The sequence below is a fragment of the Nuphar pumila genome, chromosome 1 (assembly GCF_984573655.1).
Source record: "Nuphar pumila chromosome 1, dmNupPumi1.hap1.1, whole genome shotgun sequence".
NCBI lineage: Eukaryota > Viridiplantae > Streptophyta > Magnoliopsida > Nymphaeales > Nymphaeaceae > Nuphar > Nuphar pumila.
Window position 1 is genome coordinate 4,244,369 of NC_143249.1, and position 22,093 is coordinate 4,266,461.

A 22,093-nucleotide genomic window follows, 5' to 3' on the forward strand; every position below is an offset into this window, starting at 1 on the left:
TTAATAAGCTTTATAATGTTGTCCAAGTAATCTTAAGCACCAAGGTTCTGCCTCCTTTTCGATTTTGGATTATGCACCGGTTCAACTTGCATGGTCATTGGTAGCATATCTTCAGCGGTTGATCAGGGATGCATATCAGAGTGTTGTACCATCAGGTTGAGTCATGGCTTGCTTCCTCCTCATGTTAAGAAAGAACAAAACAAGCCCTGTAACCGAGAACTCGAATGCGATCTAAGGGATGCCAACAGGGCACATTAACCCGATTTGTGTCACTTGGCAATCTGAGATACTTAGTGGTAGACTTTGAAGTGCAGCAAAAAATGATTTCAGTTGCCAAAGAACAACAAAAGTTTGAGTTAAATGTGAATACCTGGCATTTGCTATCGTTGATTTGATTTTAAGCCCGCCTTCATCTCCGTTTCATGTTCTCCATCCTCGGTACAAACGAGGCGAGGCGGGGCGGGGCCCCGTTTTCTCCCTGTCCACGGCCATCTCTACTTAGGAATGAGAACGGTGAGGGATTGATTCAAGGCATGCAGGAGTCGACAAAACTCTTTGAACAATGTAGTCGAATCTTCTTTGGTGGAGCTCCAGAACCATTTAAATAAGTCAAGCACGTACCCGTCAATGTCGTTACCATTCAACTTAGAGGGTTCCCAGTATCACAAGCACATTTTTTTTTCAAACCCGCGATGTGCTAGACAGACCAGTGTAACCAGCCTAACTGTCAAAGGTTGCGCACTAACATTTTTACATGTGCTGAATCATTTCATCGGCCATGTACACCACCTCGTACACAACTGCTTAACAAAAGTTGATAAAGTGCATGTCTAAATATGTATTCTATATGGCATGGGGAGCATCTCAAACAATGTTGTACATTATAGTTGCAGTAGATGACATAATAATAGTGCTCATACCGTGCTCTGCATGTATACAACCGCCAGAACCAAGGCTCATGTGCATGTAAAGCTAGCAGCAGTTTGTGAGGGTTCGGAGCCTGTTACTCTGACTGAAGTAATAGGGAGTCGGAAGTGTTTGATGAATGAGGTAGTAAATAGCAAGTAGTTTTTCTTCTAACAAATGCTGCAGGAAAAAAACAATGGTTGTGCATGTAGAACAACAAAGTTCTGTTAGACTGAACTTTCAAATCCATGAGCTTGGTACAGGACATCTAAGAGAGATTTAAAGAAATTAGAGCGTAAAAAGAAAATTGAATACTTTGATTTTTTTTTTTGCTAAAACTAACTTGCTGAGTCTTCTGGAAGGTCAACCGCTTGGAAAAATGTGCTTAGGGCCTTGGCTGTTCGAAGACTTGCTTCTTTCACAATATTAATGTCTGTATTGCCATCTTCAACAGATTCACAACTTTGCTAGTTTGTGACCATCTGGAAAGGTTTCTTCGATTGTCTGCAACTCTACTGTTGACTCTGCTGCATCTACAAATATATGAAGCCATTGCTTGCAGAAGATGAACTACAACGACATTTGTGCACTCATTTAGTATATTTTCCTTAAGGATTTAACCGTTGCAAAAATATGCTCGCTCTTGTGGGAAATATCACCGTAAGGTGGGGCAAATTAAGGGCTCAATTCCCTTGGTTCATGGCCATTTACAAGGAGAGAGAGAGAGAGAGAGAGAGAGAGAGAGAGAGAGACCTGGGTTTGATGTCTTCTTCAAATGGTAGTGATGTGCTGAATCAATATAGAAAGCAAATGTTAAGTTCCATCATGCTGCCGGCTGTAGTAGGAACCTAGGTGTCTACCGAAAATGACGAATCTGGAAGAGAAATTTTTGCCACTTAGATGGCATAAAATAACTATTTGGAAACACTACCCATGGTCAAACCCGCTCCAGGCATGGAGCAACACTGCGAGGCCGGTCCACTCTCCCAGGGTTTACCAGTAAAGGGCAAGGCCGATTAGGGTTTGATCCTGGTGGGTTCCTGATCATTAAAAAGGAAAATAGGAAAATATCTTTGGTTCAAATTATGAAGGTGATTCATTGGCTATTTGGCTTGCGTTTAGAAGACCATGATGGCCAGGGGAATAAACTTGCGAGTATCCATACCCTGATCTTACATTAAATAGAGACAGACCGAGGTCGATCATGTCATGCTGCCTGAATAGAAAATTAAATTTTTTTTTTGGATTAACAAGAAAAAATTCAGAGGAGATTCTGGGGAGAATTTTTTCATAATTTTACAGGCAGGAAGGAATAATTTTCATATGATTTTTTTTCATAAAATTTATGGCAAACAAGACTTCCATTTCCAGCTTTATCTGAAGTACAAAGAGAGAATCCAAAATGAATCAATGAAAAGCCAAAAGTGTGAAGTGGTCCCCTAACTAGTAGGAGACTTCGATGCCATCAGCTTGAAGTACAATGTTACTTGGGCATAGGCAGGTTGAGAAATGCCGGTAAGTAGCTAAAACATTCTGGCTTCCCACATCTGAAGTGAAACATCATTTAATCAAGTTCTGTTCGACCATTTCTCACGTTTCAAGAATGCATATCTGGTGCTGTGATTAACTGAAGTAGAAACTCATGATGTACCGTGATTGAAAAAATAGAAATTCCAAAATCAGCACAAAAACATTATATGATCGGAAAAAGGATGCTAATGGTTCAACTTATGGGGGAAAAAGGATGATGACAACACCAATTGGATACAAGAAGAAAGTAGTCTTGTCCAAGAATGGAAGTACTGCATATGTAGGTCAGACCAATATGATTAAACCATTCGACTCATTAAAGAATGCAAGAAAAAATCTAAAGGAAATTTTCAAGGTTGTTTGCTTCACCATCATAACCTAGGAAATTGAGATAGTGATGATAGGAGAAAGCCACCATAAAAAGCAAATTTGAGAGCAGCACAGGTATAAAACCATGTACAACTAAGAGAGGTGATACAAAATATTGAATCACTGCATGTTAAAGAAAATGCAGATGTCAATAGACTAAACAAAAAACAGCAATGAAGTCCAAGAAACAAAGGGCAATAAAGTTACATGGTGATGCCACAGTATGCTTGCCTAATAAGCACAAACACCTGAACAATGAACGAAATTATTGTACAAATGGCAATCACAGTGTAAGTTGAAAAAGGAGTTACCATAGAGCACAACGAACATTGGAAAGAATGAGTTGCAGTGGACATCAAATGCATAAAGCCATCATGAAGAAAGAAACCACAAATCAGCAAAGGTCAATGAAACAAATGAGCAGCACGTAGCATGCTATTGGGTAAAGGATTAAAAAAATAATAAAAACTAATCAGCTGGTTACTAAGTTGTAGCAATAGATCAACAGAGACCTAATAAATTTGCATACAAGAATAAATAAAATAGTTAACCTTGATCAGAAGCAAAATCAGTCATAATTAAAGGTAGATAAGATATAGCACCCACCACAGGCATGTACCAGTTATGCTTTTCAGATATTGAAAGGCACTTTTGAGAGCCACGACAAAAAAGAATTACCCTTTTTACATATTTGTTCAAGGAGCCACTACTGGCTTTGCAAAAAACAGTAAAATTGAGGGGATCCATGTGCGTTGGTTGGAAACTTGAAATAAATAGAAACAAAAGTTAAGACTCTTTCTTTTACTTGCTATTGAAGGCAACATGGGGAATCCTCTTGGATTTCAACTGGTCTTATGAAGGATGAAGACAAACAACTTTCAATGAGAAATTTTTTTCACAAGTAAATTGCATTCTTACTGGCATTAAAAAATTTGCTACTAAAATCATATTGCATTCATCACAGCAAGTTTGTTACATCTGGAGGAAGTTCTGATTTCTGATGAACACTCCACATTGAGTATGGCACACTGGGCCTGCTATAAAAGCTTCTGGGAAGAGAACTGGATATTAACATCTTTGATAGCCATGTTGGTTCTTCGCCTATAGAATACCTTGGAATGCCGTTGTCTTCGGGTTATTCCAGTGGACAATATGAGCAGAAACTACAAAAATAGCATCCGTAGAAGGTTCCATTCTTGGATAAAGTGCTTCAAAAGCAGTTTCTTGGGAAGTGAGCTTCCTAACATAGGAAGAAGCTTCCAGTAATATATTATTATATAGAAAGCACCATAAGTAACCGCTTCAGACAAGCCCTCTAAAGTATAGGAACCCCTCTCTTTCCAATGTGGCTTCTGTAATGAAACAAAGTGTGCACAAATACAATGCCACTAAAGGGCTACAAGGTGCACAATCACAAAATCCACTAATGGGCACACTCACAAATGCCACAAAGGGCAAACACAATATGTAAAAATAATAATTTATTGAAACCTCACAAAAATGCAAGAAGCATTCTTGAAATACAATGGGAGGGGATCACCCCTATTTATATACAAAAGAAGGGGGAGAAAGAGAGCGCAAAAGAGCTGTTGGAGCAAGCTCCAACGGTCACTAGTCAACCTAGTGTTGACTAGTCAAACTCTAGTTCAAAAAGTGAACTAGAACAAAGTTTAGTTCAAAGAGAACTAGATAAAAGAAAATAAAAAAAAATAAATAAAGAAATAAAAATATATACATCAAAAGAATATATATATATACAATTTAACAGCTTCCACCTTCAAACCCTCTCTCTCTCTCTAAACTAGGTAGTTATATCAAAACCACCCCTCTGCCCCCACTCCTTTGAAGATTGTTTCCTCTTCACATTTTTTGGGGTGTGACTTCACTTTTTATGCTAATCATCCCATCTCTCTCTCTCTCCACGTTAGGTAGTTACTATTGAAAATAAGTCACTATTGGATCTTGGATCCAAGTCGGGTTTGCGAAGTACCAAACCCGGTTTGTGTACCGGATCCGATTTCTGTAATGTTGTATTTCTCCTATTCATTAGAGGGTATTTTCGTGCCCTAAAATTGTATTAGTTATGTACTTATAACCTAATGCTATGGAAAACACGTTGAGTTGTTCAGACGCGAAACTGCAGCCCCTTTCTCCCATATTGTTCTTCTTTCTTCTTGCGCAGGTGAGCGTGAGGGTCATCACGTTTTAACATGGTATCAGAGCAGTGTTAAAACTGGCCCTGAGATTGTTTTTCAGAAAGAATGACTAAGGAGATGATTTGAATCTTCAAGTCAAGAAAACTCATTCCTCTTTAAATCTCGCTCTCTGCATCTTCTTCCTCTCTTCTGATTTTCGGTCTGGTAAGGACGCCAATATCCCACTTGTCTCTTTCTTTCTCAAATCCGATCCTTCCCTTTAGGACCGGATTCCTTTTTCTGATTCTTCTTTTAGGATCGGATTTCGACAACTTCTTTCTTCTTTTCTGATTTACCGTCTGGTAAGGACGTCAACACCCATCTGTCTTTTTCTCTCTCAAATCTGATCTCCTTTCTTCTTTCTAAAAGTTTAGAATCGGTTGATCGATTCTAAAAAGGTTGTCGTTAATCTAAAGTTTCTTTTTGCTAACCGAAAGGGATTCTCATTTTTTACCTTCTCGACGTGAACAAATGTTGATTTCTTCTCTACTGTTGATTTGAATAATCGGTTCTCCAGAATCAATTCCTGTGTTGTCTTAATCTACAAAATCATCCATCTCAAAATATTTATATCTTTGTTTCACGGTTTGCTTAATCTAGAATGATGTAGAATGAATTTTGTGTTGAGTCAGTTTTTTATCAGATTTTCTCTTAATGTTTTCTGATCATACTCGAATATAATTTTTCTGTCATAATTTCCTGAAAAAAAAAAGGACAGAATATTCGAGTGGCTGATTTCTTCGTGTGCAAAAATTTTGGTCAAGAAAATTTCTTCTTTCAAATGGATTCATCTTTTCCACATTCAGGCCTCTCTTCAAATTTTCTTAGTCAATTGGTCTCCGAAAAGCTAAATAATTCTAACTTCTTGACCAGGAAAATGCAGATCGTTCCTTTTATAAGGAGCCAAGATCTCTCTGGTCATCTGAATGAATCGATCTCAACCCCTCCAGAGTTCATTTCGCAAGAAAATAAGGATGATAAAGGGGTGTCATCTACAGTTCTTGTCAGAAATCCAGACTCTATGTTGTTTGGGTGAAAAGAGATCAAGCATTAGTGACATACATCACCTCTACACTCTCACAAGAAGTTCTTGTAGCTATTCCCGATGATTGTTCACCCAAAGAACTGTGGGACAAGCTAGTTCAGACATATTCACAGATCTCTAAGGCGATGATCGTGTTTCTCAAGCGAGAATTTCAAATGTTGAAGAAAGATTCGATGTCCATTATGGAGTACTTGAATAAGATAAAAGGCATAACAGATCAGCTGGCTATTGTGGGATGCCTTGTCAGTGATAAAAACAAAGTACAACAAACCTTGAGTGGATTGGGGCCAGATTATCATATTCTGGTAACCTCTTTATTGTGTCTCCCAGAACTTCCAAAATTCGAAGATCTTCATGCAAAGCTACTGCAGTATGAGATGACCCTGAAAGGGTTTACTGAGGACACCTATGTGCTGAGCACGGGACTAAATTATGGTAGAGGAAGAGGAGGAAATTCTTTTCGAGGAAGAGGAGGACAAGGGAGAAATATTTTTGGGGGTCGCGGGCTTCTTCCAACGCCCAATATACAGGACCAAAAGCCCATTCCTACTTGTTTTCTATGCAATAAGAGAGGGGATATTAAAGCAAATTATTGGTATAATCCTCAAAATAATAAGAGAAAACCCTCACAAACAGAAGCCAAAAGAGATGGAGGAGAAGTAAAAGAGTTGTTATTAGCGGCCTTAGCAGGGTTGAATATGAAGCAAAATGATAAGGCATTTGGTACGTCGACTCTGGAGCAGCGACCCACTTCACGGGCTATGTCACATGGGTGCAGGTGCGGGTGCGGGGGTGCGGCACTTCCAAAAACCTAGGGTGCGGGAGTGCGGCAGGGGAAAAAATGTAAAAAAATATATATATATATATATATATATATATATATATATATAATTTTGAAGTTTTAACAGTTAACAACAATAACACTATTATATATATAAGAGAAACCTTGACAGTTTCAAGGTTGGCATAGTCATGGCATAGTCAGATAGACCATTTTCTTAGTCAACTATATGTCTTAGACTGGTCAAAACAGGGGTACATTAACCAGGTTATATGAATATATACATGCTTGAGTGATTCAATGTAACTTCATATTTCTAACATTAAACCTTCCGCAACATTTGTCATTAAATGAGTTATGAAATGAACTGCAACAAAATTATGACCACGCAACAAAAACTAAAATCGAGTACAAACACATATAAGCATATGTTAAAATGTATCTCCTAAATTCATTGATGTAAATATAAATATATATACTTATATACATAGAGATACATATACATATAATATTTATATGTATATGTATCTCTATTTATATAAATATATATATTTATATATTTTTCTTTTTGATTACCCGATAAGGGTATAATTGTAATTTCACCTCTTGCGCATATTCCATTCGGAATATGCTGTATTTTTTTTCCTTTTTATTTTTTGTACCTTTTTATTTTTATTTTTTATTCTTTTTACCTTTTTCAAAAAGGTACATTGGGGGTCCCCCAATAGAGTCGTTGGGGGCCCCCAACGACTCCTTTGGGAGCCCCCTTGCACCTCCTTCTTCTTGTATAAATAGGGGTGTTCCCCTCTTGTTTTCCCTAAGCTTGAGAGTCTCAAGCATTCAGTTCTTTCTATGAAATACATGCCATAGTGCATGTTTATTATTTTTACGTTTTTGCGTACTTTGTTCAAGTGTTGTGAGAGTGCCTTCGTGCACATCTTTTCTATATTATTTGTGTTCGTATGCGTATTGTCTTATCATAGACATTTTCACATGGTATCAGAGCCAGGTTGATTATTGAAGATCGTGGGATTCTCCATTTTCGAGTGCCTTGAAAAACGTGCCTTTCGATCTTTGAAGTTTGAAGTGGTGGATCTTTCTTCTCAAATATTTTAGAAGAATCTTGTGCAAAGTTGGTGTTGGAAATATTGTGTTGGTACGCTTTTTCCTCTACTTCTTTACTCTCTAATGGGCGAAAAAGAGTCCCATTTTGCTCTTGGTTTCAAATTGAATGGGTCCAACTATCATGTTTGGGGCGGAAATATGGAGGCTCATATAAAAGGGAAGGGTCTATGGGGATATGTACTTGGTACAATTCCGGAACCGGAACCCAAGATTACCGTGGTAAATGAAAGCGAAATCAAGGTTCTTGAGGGAGAAGAAAGAACCAAAGCCCTTGAAGAATACTCCAAGAAGCACGATGAATGGGAAATAAAGAATTTTAAGATTCTTTCATGGTTTTTCTCATCCGTGGAGACTAAGATCAATGCCAACATTATTAAATTCAAAAAGGCATCAGAAGCTTGGCATTATCTTGAAAAAATGTACACATCAAGGGATCTCTCTCATAAATACTACATTCAAAAGAAGGCTATTTCCCTTACCCAAGGTGAAATGACGATTAGGGAATACTTTGTCGATCTTTCCTTTATTTGGGATGAGCTTGCAATGCTTGAACCAAAATGGAGTGGAGAGACAATTGAGCTTCGTCACAAGCAACTTGAAGAAGATCGGTTCTTCAACTTTTTGAATAGGCTAAGGCCCGAATTTGAGCAAATAAGGTCAAATCTCTTCTTTCCTCATTTTCTCCTCCTTCTCTTGAAGATGTTCTCACCAAATTAAGTGGTGAAGAGACTCGTATGAATTTATGTAAACAAGGACCAAATGTTCTTGCGGTTCCTTGTAGTATTGAAGAAAATAGTGAGATTAATGTCGTATCAAAACCCGAAAACAATGTAAGAACCTATCGTCCCCCTCACTTTAAATTTCAAAATCAAGGAGAAAATGGTGGACAAAGAGAGAAAAGGGACTATAGCAAAACTATTTGTTATTTTTGTAAAGAACCGGGGCATATCAAACCCGTTTGTCCCAAATGGAAGAAGCGCCTAGCCATGGCTACCACTGGTGTACCACAGAAAGAGGAGGCATCTTCAAGTGGGACCCTCTCTATAAATCAAATAGTGAAAGCTCTTCAACCTCTCCTAAAGGGATCTACCTCTGGTGCGACCGTGTCCACTTCTTCTTCTCCAGGTAAAATCTCTTGGCTTTTGGACTCCGGTGCATCCTTTCATATGTCCCCAAACATTTTTTCACTCTCCGATTACTCAAAAAATGGTTCCCCATCTTATGTCTCCACTGCGGATGGAACCTCTCTTGAAATTAAAGGAATAGGTAATTTTGAAACTCAAGAGTTCTTTATTCCAAAAATCAAATTTATACCTAAACTAAACTTAAATCTCCTCTATGTTTCTCAACTCACGGACCATGGCTGTGATATTAAATTCTCTTGTGATAAATGTTTAATACAGGATCGTCAGTCCGGGAAATTGATTGGGGAAGGCTTTAGAAGAGGAGATTTATATTATATGGAATCTCTTCAAGTTCCAAAAGTTTTGTGTAATGTTGCCCGACATAAAGATATGAATGTGTGGCACAAAAGACTTGGTCATCCTAATATCACCAAGTTATCATACTTACATTTTGCAAAAAACCTATGTAAAAGCTCTTTTTCTTGTAATGACTGTATTCTTGGAAAAATGCGAAGTTTACCTTTTGAGCAAAGAATTATGTTCTCTTCTAAAACTTTCGAAATTGTTCATTCGGATGTTTGGGGACCTGCACATGTTGTTTCAAAAGGAGGTTTTTCTTATTACGTAATATTTGTGAATGATTTTTCCAGATATTCGTGGATATATTTTCTTAAGTTTAAACATGAAGTGTTTTCATGTTTTAAAAATTTTCATTCAATGATTAAGAACCAATTCAACAGTAACATAAAGATTTTTAGAAGTGACTCTGGAGGAGAATATCTCTCCAATCAATTTAAGGTATATCTTGAGGATCAGGGTATTGTTCACCAAAGGTCATGTCCTAAGACACCTCAACAGAATGGGTTAGCTGAAAGAAAGCATATGCACATTATCGAGACCACTAGGACTCTCCTTATATCTCAAAATATTCCTAAATTTTTTTGGGCTGAAGCAACTCTTGCTTCTGTTTATTTGATAAATCGCTTACCATCTAGGTTATTAGGTAAAATATCTCCCTTCGAGGTATTACATAAGATCGAACCTGATTATAATAGATTAAGAGTCTTTGGATGTAAGTGTTTCATACTTACGGATAAGAATGACAAACTCTCTCCCAAGGCTATTCATTGTGCCTTTTTTGGTTATTCCGAAACTCAAAAAGGTTTTCGGTGTTATGACCTTCGAGATGATAAACTATGTCTCTAGAAATATAACTTTTTTAGAAAATGAAAGTGGTTTTGAAAAAAATGTTTCTCAACAAGAAAATTTTGATTACTCCTTCTTATTCGACTTATTGTCTAGTAATGATGACATATCTAGTGATGATGATGTATCATTAAACCATGATGAGGAAAATGATGGAGACATTGGTAAACATAATTCACCCAATGAACCAGAAAGTAGAGTTCCAAGTGATCCTATAACCTACTCTCGTAGAAACCAAGACACCTTTAGAAGTGCTATTAATCAATATAGTGAGCTTTCCACCCCTCTTGACCATAGAAGATCTGAAAGGAATAGAAGACCTCCAACTCGTTTTGTCTCTTCTGATTCTTTTTCACCCCGATATAGGGCTTGTCTAAGTGTCATTCACTCTTATTTTGAGCCAAGAAATTTTGAAGAAGCTAAAAAATGTATAGAATGGCAAGAGGCCATCCAAAGTAAACTTGATGCTCTGAAAAAACCGAAACTTGGGATTTTCAAACTCTACCTATAGGAAAGAAAACTATAGGTTGTCGATGGGTCTTTAAAGTTAAAACTAAGAGTGATGGTTCCCTAGAAAGGTATAAAGCTCGCTTAGTTGCTAAAGGGTATGGGCAAGAGTAGGGAATTGATTACGAAGAAACCTTTGCCCCTGTAGCTCGGATGGTTACGGTTAGGTGTCTCATTACTATTGCATCTATTAAAAATTGGAACATTTTTCAAATGGATGTTAAAAATGCCTTCTTAAATGGTGATCTCAACGAAGAAGTTTATATGGATGCCCCACCAGGCATGATAATTCCTAAAGATAAAGTTCTTCGTCTTCGAAAGACTCTCTATGGTTTAAAGCAGGCACCCAAAGCCTGGTATGATAGGTTTACCAGTGTAATGCTGGAAAATGGATTTTCCTCATGTTATACTGACACTGCTTTGTTTACTAGAAAATCTAATGCAGGGATTGTAATTTTGTTGCTCTATGTTGATGATATGTTAATCACAGGTGATGATATTCAAGGAGTCAAGGGTATTAAGTCCGTCTTGACTTCAAAATTTGAGATGTCAGACTTAGGTTTTCTGACATATTTTCTTGGAATTGAGGTTGCTTATTCGCAACGTGGATATTTTATATCTCAGTCTAAACTTGCCTGCGAGATTATTGACAGGTCAGGAATTTCTGATAACAAGGTGTGTGAAACTCCTGAAGTTGTGGGAGCAAAAATGAAGATTGACGACGGTGTTCCTCTAACCGATCCTACTCCTTACAGGCAGTTGGTAGGTTCTTTAATGTATCTTAGCATCACTCGACCCGATTTGTCACATGCTATACACATCGCCAATCAGTTTCATCACGCTCCTACAACCGTTCATATGAGTGTTGTGTTTCGCATCATCAGATATTTAAATGGAACTGTGAATAAGGGAGTATTCCTATCTTCGTCTTCTGAATTAAAATTGCTTGCTTATACTGACTCAGATTGGGGAGGTGACCCTAGTAACCGTCACTCCACCACTGGTTTCTCTGTTTTCTTAGGTGAGTCTTTGATCTCATGGCGATGTAAAAAGCAACAGAAGGTCTCTTTGTCATCCACTGAAGCCGAATATAGAGCCATGGCATCTACCACCATGGAAATTGTATGGATTTGACGCCTTCTGGAAGATATGGGAGTATTTATCAAAGAACCAACCAAGCTGTGCTGTGACAACAAAAGTGCAATTTATATTGCCAAAAATCACACCTTTCACGAGCGAACAAAGCATATAGAGATGGATTGCCATTATGTCAGAGAAAAATACTTGAAGAAGGTCATTAATCTACCATACGTAACGTCTGAGTATCAGCTTGCCGACTTCTTCACCAAAGCTCTATGTTCGCCCAGATTTCATTTCCTCCTTGGCAAACTTGTGGTTATCACACCGTAAGTTTGAGGGGGGTGTTAAAATGTATCTCCTAAATTCATTGATGTAAATATAAATATATATACTTATATACATAGAGATACATATACATATAATATTTATATGTATATGTATATCTATTTATATAAATATATAAATATATATATTTATATATTTTTCTTTTTTATTACCCGATAAGGGTATAATTGTAATTTCACCTCTTGCGCATATTTCATTCGGAATATGCTGTATTTTTTTCCTTTTTATTTTTATTTTTTATTCTTTTTACCTTTTTCAAAAAGGTACATTGGGGGTCCCCCAATAGAGTCGTTGGGGCCCCCCAACGGTGTTGTGAGAGTGCCTTCGTGCACATCTTTTCTATATTATTTGTGTTCGTATGCGTATTGTCTTATCATAGACATTTTCACAGCATACACCTGTACGAAGAGCAACCAGCAAAAGAACTTGAATGAAGAGAATACCTTGTATTTCTTGAAACAGGAAAGTGAGCAATTGCACCTTAAAATATTGACAAATCAATAACTTTTGTAACTTGGTAGATCTTATAATCCTATGAACTGAACTTAGATAATGAATCAATTCCAAAAAAAATAAATTAAACCCATTACATGCCCATAACATAGCAACACATTTTAAGCAATGGTTGATAGAACGACTTTTCAAAAAAGATGAAAGTAACATTTGACCTTAAGTCATCAAGCATAAGCAACTAATAAAATAGATTGCAAACGAAATAAAAAATCAAGAAGCTCCACAAAACCCATTTTAGCATAGAATCAAAAGCCCCAAAATCAAATAGTCAAAGATCCCCAAAAAATAAATACAAATTTCATTAACTATATACCTCTATAGCATCATCAATTCATCAAAAAATTTCGGAATGCCCAAACCCCCCAAATAACATTATTGAAAAAATTTCGGAATGCCCAAAACCCCCAAATAATATTATTGAAAAAATTTTGAAATGTCCAAAAATCCTATAAATAAAAAGTTAAAAACCCTAGATGCTAATGACCCACATATAATACAATCAGAGAGAAGAGAGACAATGAGAGTGACGAAGAGCGAGTGAGAGTGAGAGCGAGAGCGATGTAATGAAAAGAAGTGGAAGCACCAATAGAGCAAAAGCACTCTTTAAGAGTGACACCAAGAGCCAAGAACACAAACACTAAAAGTGTACACACAAAACTCACAAAAGTAGAAAATGACTTAAAGTCATAAGTTGAATATTATTAAAGAAAGAAAGAGAAGGGTGAAAAACCCATGCTTACAAGAGGAGAAACCTCCTCTATTTATAGAGGAGGAAGTGATAAGGAAGGGACCACAAGGGGCTCCCATGTAGTCGTTGGGAGCCCCAACGGTCATAAATCTGACTGTTGGGGCCCCAACGACTACATGAGTGGGGCCCTTGTGGTCTTACAAAAAAGAGAAAATAAAAAGGAAAAAAGAAAAGAGAAAAAAGGAGAAAAAAAAATATAAAAAAGAAAAAGGTTACATGTGGTTTTACAGAAATACCCCTATCGGGTATTTCAAGAAAAGGAAAAATGTATATATATACATATATGTATATATATACTTATATATATACGTATGCATATATGTATATATATATATACATATTTTAACACGCCCCCTCAAACTTTACGGGGAGAAGACCGAAAGTTTGCCAAGAAGAAACATAAATCGTGGAGTTGGAAGCGCTTTGGTGAAGAAGTCAGCCAGTTGATATTCTGAAGTGACGTATGGTAATGTGATAGTTCCTCTGAGGAATTCATCTCGAACGTAGTGGCAATCCATCTCGATATGCTTGGTCCGTTCGTGAAACGTATGATTGCTTGCAATGTAGATCGCACTTTTGTTATCACAGCAGAGCTTGGTGGGTGAGAAAATGAGGACACCCATGTCACCAAGGAGTCCTCTGAGCCACACGATTTCCATTGTTGTCATTACCATAACCCGATATTCAGCTTCAGTGGATGATAGTGAGACCTTTTGCTGCTTCTTACATCTCCACGAGATGAGAGTTTCACATAAAAAAATGCAAAAAACAGTAGTTGAGATACGATCATTGAGATTTCCTCCCCAGTCAGCATCAGTAAAAGCAATTAATTCAAGAGATGAGGAAGAGGATAAGAAGAGTCCCTTGGAAATGGTATTTTTGATGTATCGCACAATTCTCATTACAACCGCCATATGAACTGTAGTAGGTGCGTGCTGAAACTGGCTTGCAACATGAACTGCATGAGCTATGTCTGGACGGGTGATGGATAAGTAAGTGAGAGATCCAATTAATTGACGATAGGGAGTTGGATCCTCAAGAAGAACACCATCCTCAAGTCTCAGTTTTGCATTGATAACTTCGAGAGTCTCAACTTTCTTTTCATCAGATATTCCAGATTTGGTACAAATGTCTGCTGCCAATTTCATCTGAGATAAAATGTATCCTCGCGGGGAGTATGCCACTTCAATTCCTAAGAAATATCTCAAGAATCCAAGGTCAGACATATCAAAAGTTTCTTTTAACATAGACTTCACATCATTTACCCCTTTTTGTCATCCCCAGTGATAATCATATCATCAACATATAATAGAAGAATAACGATGAGATTACCTGTTTTCTTAACAAAAAGAGAAGTGTCATTATAGCAAGAAGTAAATCCTAAATTGATTAATACACTACTAAACTTATCATACCAAGCTTTAGGAGCTTGCTTAAGTCCATATAAGGCCTTTTTAAATTTCAAAATTCTACCATTTAAATTCATACCCGAAGGTGGTTCCATGTAAACTTCTTCATTTAAATTTTCATTTAAAAAGGCATTTTTGACATCTAATTGAAAAATTGGCCATTTTTTAGCAGAGGCTATTGCAATAAGGGCTCGAACACTAGTCATTCGAGCAAAAGGGGCAAAGGTTTCATCATAATCTATCCCATACTCTTGGGCATATCCCTTGGCCACTAACCTAGCCTTATATTTTTTCAATGAACCATCACATTTAGTTTTTACTTTAAAAACCCATCTACATCCAATGAGTTTCTTGCCATTGGGAGGATCAATGATTTCTCAAGTTTGTGCCTTTTTAAGAGCATTAAGTTCAAGTTCCATGGCTTCATTCCAATGAGCATATTGTTTAGCATCATTGTAATGAGATGGTTCATGAAAGGAGTGAAGAGCAAGTAGACATGCTCGAAAGTGCTCTTTTTCAATTTGTTCCCTTCTTAACTCAATATCTTCTGGGCCACCCATTTAGGCTCAAGAAGAGCAAGTTCATCCCAAAGAGGGGTTAGAGAGCTAAAGTAGTCCCGGACACTCATATCCATTTGTTTGGTGGAACGGATTTTTCTTGACAAAAAAAATTGTCGAGCAAGATTCTTTTGGGTATACATACCCTTAAGGAAAAACCATGCCTCATTGGCCCTTCTAAATTTGGCAATATTAGCACAATTTTTAAGGTCAACATTGTTCATAAACCATGCCAAAATTTTGGCATGGTTACTTTCCCAATCCTCAACTTTGGATTGATGGTCATTGATAGCTTTGATGCGCTCATCGCCATCTAAAGCTTTTTCAACCTCATTTTCGATTTTAGTGAGAACAAGAGAGGGTTCGGGAGTAGTCCCCATAACAAAACTCCAAAGTTTCTTACCTCTTAGATGATTTTCCATAGCGGAGGCCCACAAAGGATAGTTGGACCCATTGAGCTTAAAAGAAAGCTCAACTTTAGAATCACGTTCCATCGGCACCAAATATTCTTCCTTTCTTCAAAAGCTTGAGAGGCATATGTCCCAAGATAGCAAAGAGAAGCCCAATCACCAACCGAGCTCTGATACCATGTAATGAAAAGAAGCAGAAGCACCAATAGAGCAAAAACACTTTTAAGAGTGACACCAAGAGCCAAGAACACAAACACTAAAGGTGTACACACAAAACTCACAAAAGTAGAAAATGACTTAAAGTCATAAGTTGAATATTATTAAAGAAAGAAAGAGAAGGGTGAAAAACCCATGCTTACAAGAGGAGAAACCTCCTCTATTTATAGAGGAGGAAGTGATAAGGAAGGGACCACAAGGGGCTCCCATGTAGTCGTTGGGAGCCCCAACGGTCATAAATCTGACCGTTGGGGCCCCAACGACTACATGAGTGGGGCCCTTGTGGAGAAAATAAAAAGAAAAAAAGAAAAGAGAAAAAAGGAGAAAAGAAAAAATATAAAAAAGAAAAAGGTTACATGTGGTTTTACAGAAATACCCCTATCGGGTATTTCAAGAAAAGGAAAAATGTATATATATACTTATATATATACGTATGTATATATATATAAGTATATGTATATATATACATATTTTAACAAGCGAGAGACAGTGACAGTGACAGAGAGAAGAGAGACTATGAGAGAGACAGTGAGAGTGACGGAGAGAAGAGAGACAGAGAGAAGAGAGATCGTGAGAGTGAGAGAGAGAGCAAGTCGGAAGGAGACATACCTAAGAACTGAGGAGGAGCGACCGGAAGGAGTCGGAGATCGTCGACATTGGCATCGGCATCGGCATCGGCTTCAGGAGGATTTTGCCCTAATCCTCCTTCTCTCACTCGCTTTTCATCGGGCGAAAAAAAAAAGTCTAAAAATTGGACCTAAATGACCCTGGGTGCGGTGTGTGTTGACCGCACCCAGGGTCGTGTTGACCGCACCCGGTGCCGCACCCGCGTCGCATCGACGCGTGTGCAACACCTGCTTTGTCGAGTCCCTGTGACTTAGGTCACGGGTGATGCATGTAAGCTCTTGAATCTTACTCCTTATGTTGGTAAAAATAGCATAGTCACAGGAGATGACTCTCATCACTCCATCTCACACATTGGAAATGTCATTATATGAAAAAGTTGTATCATATACCCGACCCGGGTCCATATGGGTTCTAGTGTACATTGTATTCTGGGTCTGGATATTATACCAGACTCGGATTCATTCTGTATACCAAAACATATAAATATATGTCTTTAGGTCACGATTTCATTGATTGAAATCGTGACAGCCACAACTCTTCTTCTTCTATTCTTCTCTCTTTCTCTCAATACAGGTTCTACAGAGGATTCTAACATGGTATCAAAGCCGAGATCCATCTAGGGGTTGACGAGGCTTCCAAAAGGTGTGTTCGACTAGAGGTTTGAGGATTCCTTGATCTCTTGTCTTCTTCAGTTTTGTTCCTTCTTCATCTCTCGTTTCTTCATTTCTTCTCTAGTTCTTTTCTGGTGGATTCACGTCTCACGTGAATCCCTAAATTCACCTGTGAGGAGTTCACGTGAATCCTTTGTTCACGTAAATCCCGTGTGTCAAAAAAAAGGGGGAAAACTCGTTTCACGTGAATCTTTTGTTTCACGTGAATCGCTAAAGTCGACCCACCTTCTTCTTCGTCTGGTATATTTAGATCTGGTGCACCAGATCCTATACCCTCTGCGCATTCCCCTTTGCGCATCCCTTCTTCTTTCTCACTTGGACTAGAATATTCAGATCTGACTGTGAAGTTATGTCAGATCTGAAATATTAAATTTTTTTTGTTGTCCAGATTTGTTGTGTGACAACAATTTTTCAATCTGATTCTTATTTCTTCAAGTGTCTCCCCTTGCAGTCTATTTCTTCTCGCTGTCACAACTGGTATTCACATTGCGTTTTTGTCTGAAAATTCAGTTAGTTTCAAATTTTGTTCAACATGTGAGGAGTTCCATTGCAACAATCTCAAATCTTATATAAAAAAAAAGGTGGAAGGGAAAACTTAGATCTGGAGATCTGGTCTCCTTTTAAATCTCACAGTCTCTGATCGCCAATTTTTGAAAGTTTCAAAAAGAAAAGAAAAAGAGAGAGGCGATCAGCAAACTTCTCTGGCAGTAGACTGAGCACTTGGTGAATACCCTTGTTAAATTTCCTTTGTTCATGGATTCTCATTCTTCTTAATCGAGTTTTTCTTTGAGTTTTCTCAATCAACTTGTTTCCGAAAAGTTAACCACCTCAAACTTCTTGATTTGGAAGAGACAAATCATTTCTTTTATAAGGAGCCAAGGTCTTTTAGGTCACCTGGATGGAACCACTCCAGTCCCGTTAGAATTTGTTACGATAGAAGAAAAAGATGATAAAGGGGCAAGTTCAATTTTGTATGTCAAAAATGCAGAATACCTCAACAAGGAAAGGAAAGATCAATCAGTAGTTGCATACATCACTTCTACCTTGTCTCAAGAGGTTCTTGTTGCAATCCCCGACAATTGTACAACCCTGCAACTTTGGGAGAGATTGGTTCAAACGTATTCACAAGTTTCACAAGCGAGGATGGTTTTTCTCAAGAGGGAATTTCAGCTGCTGAGAAAAGATTCCATGACCATCATGGAATATCTAAACAAGGTGAAGACTATCACAGACCAACTTGCAGTTATAGGATGTGCGGTAAGTGACAGTGATATGGTGCAACAAACTCTGAGTGGAATGGGATCCGACTATAATATGATCGTCACTTCACTACTGTGTCTACCTGCCCTTCCTACTTTTGATGAGTTGCGAACTAAATTAATTCAGTATGAAATGACTCTGAAGGGATTTTCTGAAGAAACTCATGCTCATACAAATTCCCAAGAAGTTTTTGCCACAGGGGTGACTTATGATCGAGGACGAGGGCAAAGGGGACAGGGGCGAAATGGACACGGAGGACGTGGATTGCTTCCCACCCCAAATATGTTGACTCATGCTCAGGGACAAAGATATATTCCCACTTGCTTCCTTTGTAACAAAAGGGGGCATATCAAGGCTATGCTACGCTACGTATCTAACTTTGGGCCCGACTAATACGGGTAATAATACACTACTTACAACCTTGAACATGACACTTACAAAGCATTAAAGGTTCTAGACCAAATCTTCACCACTTCATCCAGAGTGGAGAGGCTAGGAAAATATGTTTGCTCGGACATGACAAGTGATGGTTTTCTAATCTCAGGTCCATTGAACACTATTTGATTCAACAGGCAGCAGAGAACTTCATCAGCCCTACTTGCAACTTAGATCTGTAACATCCTTCACATTTCAGACACTAAGAACACTAAGGTGTTCTTCCTTTCAAATGACTGGTGTTAACCTTTCCATTTTTTAATCCCATGGGGGGGAAGCAGCTCCACTAGGGGGCGTTTGTTACACTCCCACTCAAGGGAAGCCTCTTTCCTTAGAAGAGCCATTTTGGAGGGAAGGTACCACCCCAGGGGGGAGGTATGAACCCATTTTGGCAGTAAAGCTGTTTTTTTGCATTTATTATGTGGGTCCTACCACATATTTCTCATAGACATGTTTGTTTCACCCTTTGTAGGAAAGAGGCCCTGTTTCATGTGAAAGAGGGTCTCTTTCATAGGAAAGGGCATGAAACAAATGTCCCCTTTCTTTCTTGTCACAAATATCATTAATATAGCAAAACATACATACGAAAATCTCACCAGAATATTGCATGACAAGGGTCAAAATTTAAAATCAATTGTCTTACATATACCACTCATTCATGATTTGTAAGATGCATTTGTAAAAGCATGGATGATAAAGTTTAATTAAAAACAATTTTTTAAGAGGCCTTATGAAAATACATGATCATACTACGAGAGTTGTAACATGTGAAAAACAAATCATGAATCAAGAAGAGAAAGGCTCCACTTCCATGGAGGTAACCAAGTCAGAGTAACTATGTCACAGGGACATGCCATTTTGTGTGTGTCCCTGGTGATGCGAGCTGACACGCTTGGACACGCAGGCACGGACACTGACACGTTAAACAAAGTTTTTTCATAATATTTTTATACCTTTTGATAATTTTAAATAAAAAATGTGTTTTTATCATTACATTATCAAAATTAGTTTTTTATTGATTAAATTTTTTTAAAATTATGTGTCCTCATCTGAAAATTTTTCAAACTTGCAAATCGAAGTAGAGTCACGTGCCCTCATGTCCAGGAATCTTTGTGATATAGCAGAGTAATTTGTGCCAAGCCAAACTTATGCATTCATCTATGATGCACTTCAAAGTGACGTCAGAGACTTAAGAACTAGAATTCATGACCTCAAAAGTTCTTCAATTTCTTCAAGCCAGACCAGCCACCACTAGTTCACACTACACCAAGCCTTCTCATGCAAGGATATGCCCTTGAATCCCTGAATTTGGCAGAAACCAAGTGCTTCATTTTATGATGAACTAAAATAATATCTGGCTTTACAATATCTATTTGGTTTAGACATTACCCACCACGCCCAGTCATAAAAACATGTTTTGACAAGAACATAACAAAATATTCATAGAAACACATCATCTCTTCCCATAGTGTTCATTGTATTCCACGGAAAGATACAAACAGCTAAGGAACAAAAATATTTACATGAAGGGCATGTTTGCTTTGGTCAAAGGTGGGGATGAACATTCACAGCTGAGACAGTAGAAGCTGTGATTGTTGGTCACAAGGTCAATCTTCAATCTTGTGACCAGCTTTCACAATATTCAAGGCAAAACAATCACAGCTGGCAATCACAATCACAACTTATACTTTTCTCATGTTCCACTAACCTTGAGAAAGTGTTGTGATTGTGATTTACAATCACAGGATCTTGAGAAAATCCAACAATCACAGGGCATTGCAAATACGCCCGAAATATGCAACCTTTCCATTCATTCAGCCTACTGTTTCGGATCTAGTCTCACGTATAGCAGAAGAAGAAAAAAACATGAATTGGAACACAAGGAATTTAGAGAAGATACATTCACAACTTTTGGTGAGGTGCAGAGATGAAGCAATTGCCAGAAAGAATACTCAATGTTCATTTGTTGCCACTGCAAAAAAGAAAGGAATGGAAAAGAGAATCACAACCAACAAAAAAAAAACTTAACTTCCAGGTGCAAAGTAAGCGACCAGGGCAATTTCTTATTATGGAAATGGTACCAGACTATGTTTCAAAAATCCCAATTCATCGTTCTCACTTCAAGTTCACTTAGATCAGTTCGTATTCATAATTCCCAGTTATTCGAACCCGATCAAATACTAAAACAACGGTCTCACTTCAAGTTCACTTAGACCGGTTCGTATTCATAATTCCCATTTAAATTGAACACGTTTTGAACGAAAACGCGCGTATTTCAAAATCGTGATATAAATATTCCACGAAACATGCAAATTCAAGTAAATCGCGTTATCGACGACGGAAGAATCAAGCGGATCTGAAACAAAACGATGCAAGAAATGGAGAACGAGAGATAGCGAGAACGAACCGACCTTGACGATTTTGCGGAAATACTGAGAGGGCGCGGAATGGGGGCGCGACGTGGACGGCTGGCGCCCTCTGGAGATGGTCGGCAGCATATTCCCCGGACGCCCCGAGGGGGAAGAAAGCGATCTCCCTCAGGCGGATTCGGCGGGGACAGATTACCGGAAATTGGATCGTGGCTGCGATTTCCGGCGTCCGACTCGCCGTTACGGGTGATCGTCACAGTGCAGTAACGGGCGGAGAGAGTGGAAGCAGCGCCGGACGGTTTTCGGTATTTCACTATTTTGCCGCGCTCTTTCTTTTTTCTCCTTTTGCTGATCGGGGGCAGCCAGGCGGGGTCCGTCAGATGCCAGTTTTCGTCATACGTGTATTTAAATGCACAATTCTTGATTGAGATGTGAGGTGAGGATTGAATATAACTGACGATTGGTTATATGCAATATGACCACAACTGCCCAAGCAGTTCTGCGCATGCTCTGCTTTCAAGTAGCGCGGGTGTGCGCGAGTTCCTGTGGCTGTCAACGGGTCGGGTTTGAATCCGACCATGGAGGTCCATAGACCCGAGGTTATGGTGTCCGGGTCTGACTACGAATATAGCACGAACCAGACCTGGTTTAGGCACACCCGGACC

At 38.3% G+C, this 22,093-nt stretch overlaps 1 protein-coding gene across 1 annotated transcript; it reads right to left on the minus strand.

Moving 5' to 3' along the window:
• Positions 1–2,634: 2,634 nt before the first annotated feature.
• LOC149847735 (uncharacterized) lies at positions 2,635–21,557 on the minus strand. The gene is made up of 5 exons (XM_090002084.1): positions 21,471–21,557; positions 20,960–21,031; positions 3,117–3,177; positions 2,806–2,928; positions 2,635–2,708 (listed from the first exon to the last, which is right to left on the minus strand). The coding sequence occupies exons 1-5, from the start codon at positions 21,555–21,557 to the stop codon at positions 2,635–2,637; spliced, it is 417 nt and encodes a 138-aa protein (XP_089858210.1).
• Between the last annotated feature and the right edge of the window lie 536 nt (positions 21,558–22,093).

Excerpts from the sequence above, each read along its gene's own strand:
- LOC149847735 (XM_090002084.1), bottom strand. The coding sequence starts at position 21,557 with ATGCTGCCGACCATCTCCAGAGGGCGCCAGCCGTCCACGTCGCGCCCC. Across the intron at positions 21,032-21,470 it reads ATTTCCGCAAAATCGTCAAG|TGGCAACAAATGAACATTGA; the intron begins GTCGGTTCGTTC and ends TCTTTTTTGCAG. Across the intron at positions 2,929-3,116 it reads AATGTTCGTTGTGCTCTATG|TGATTCAATATTTTGTATCA; the intron begins GTAACTCCTTTT and ends TTTAACATGCAG.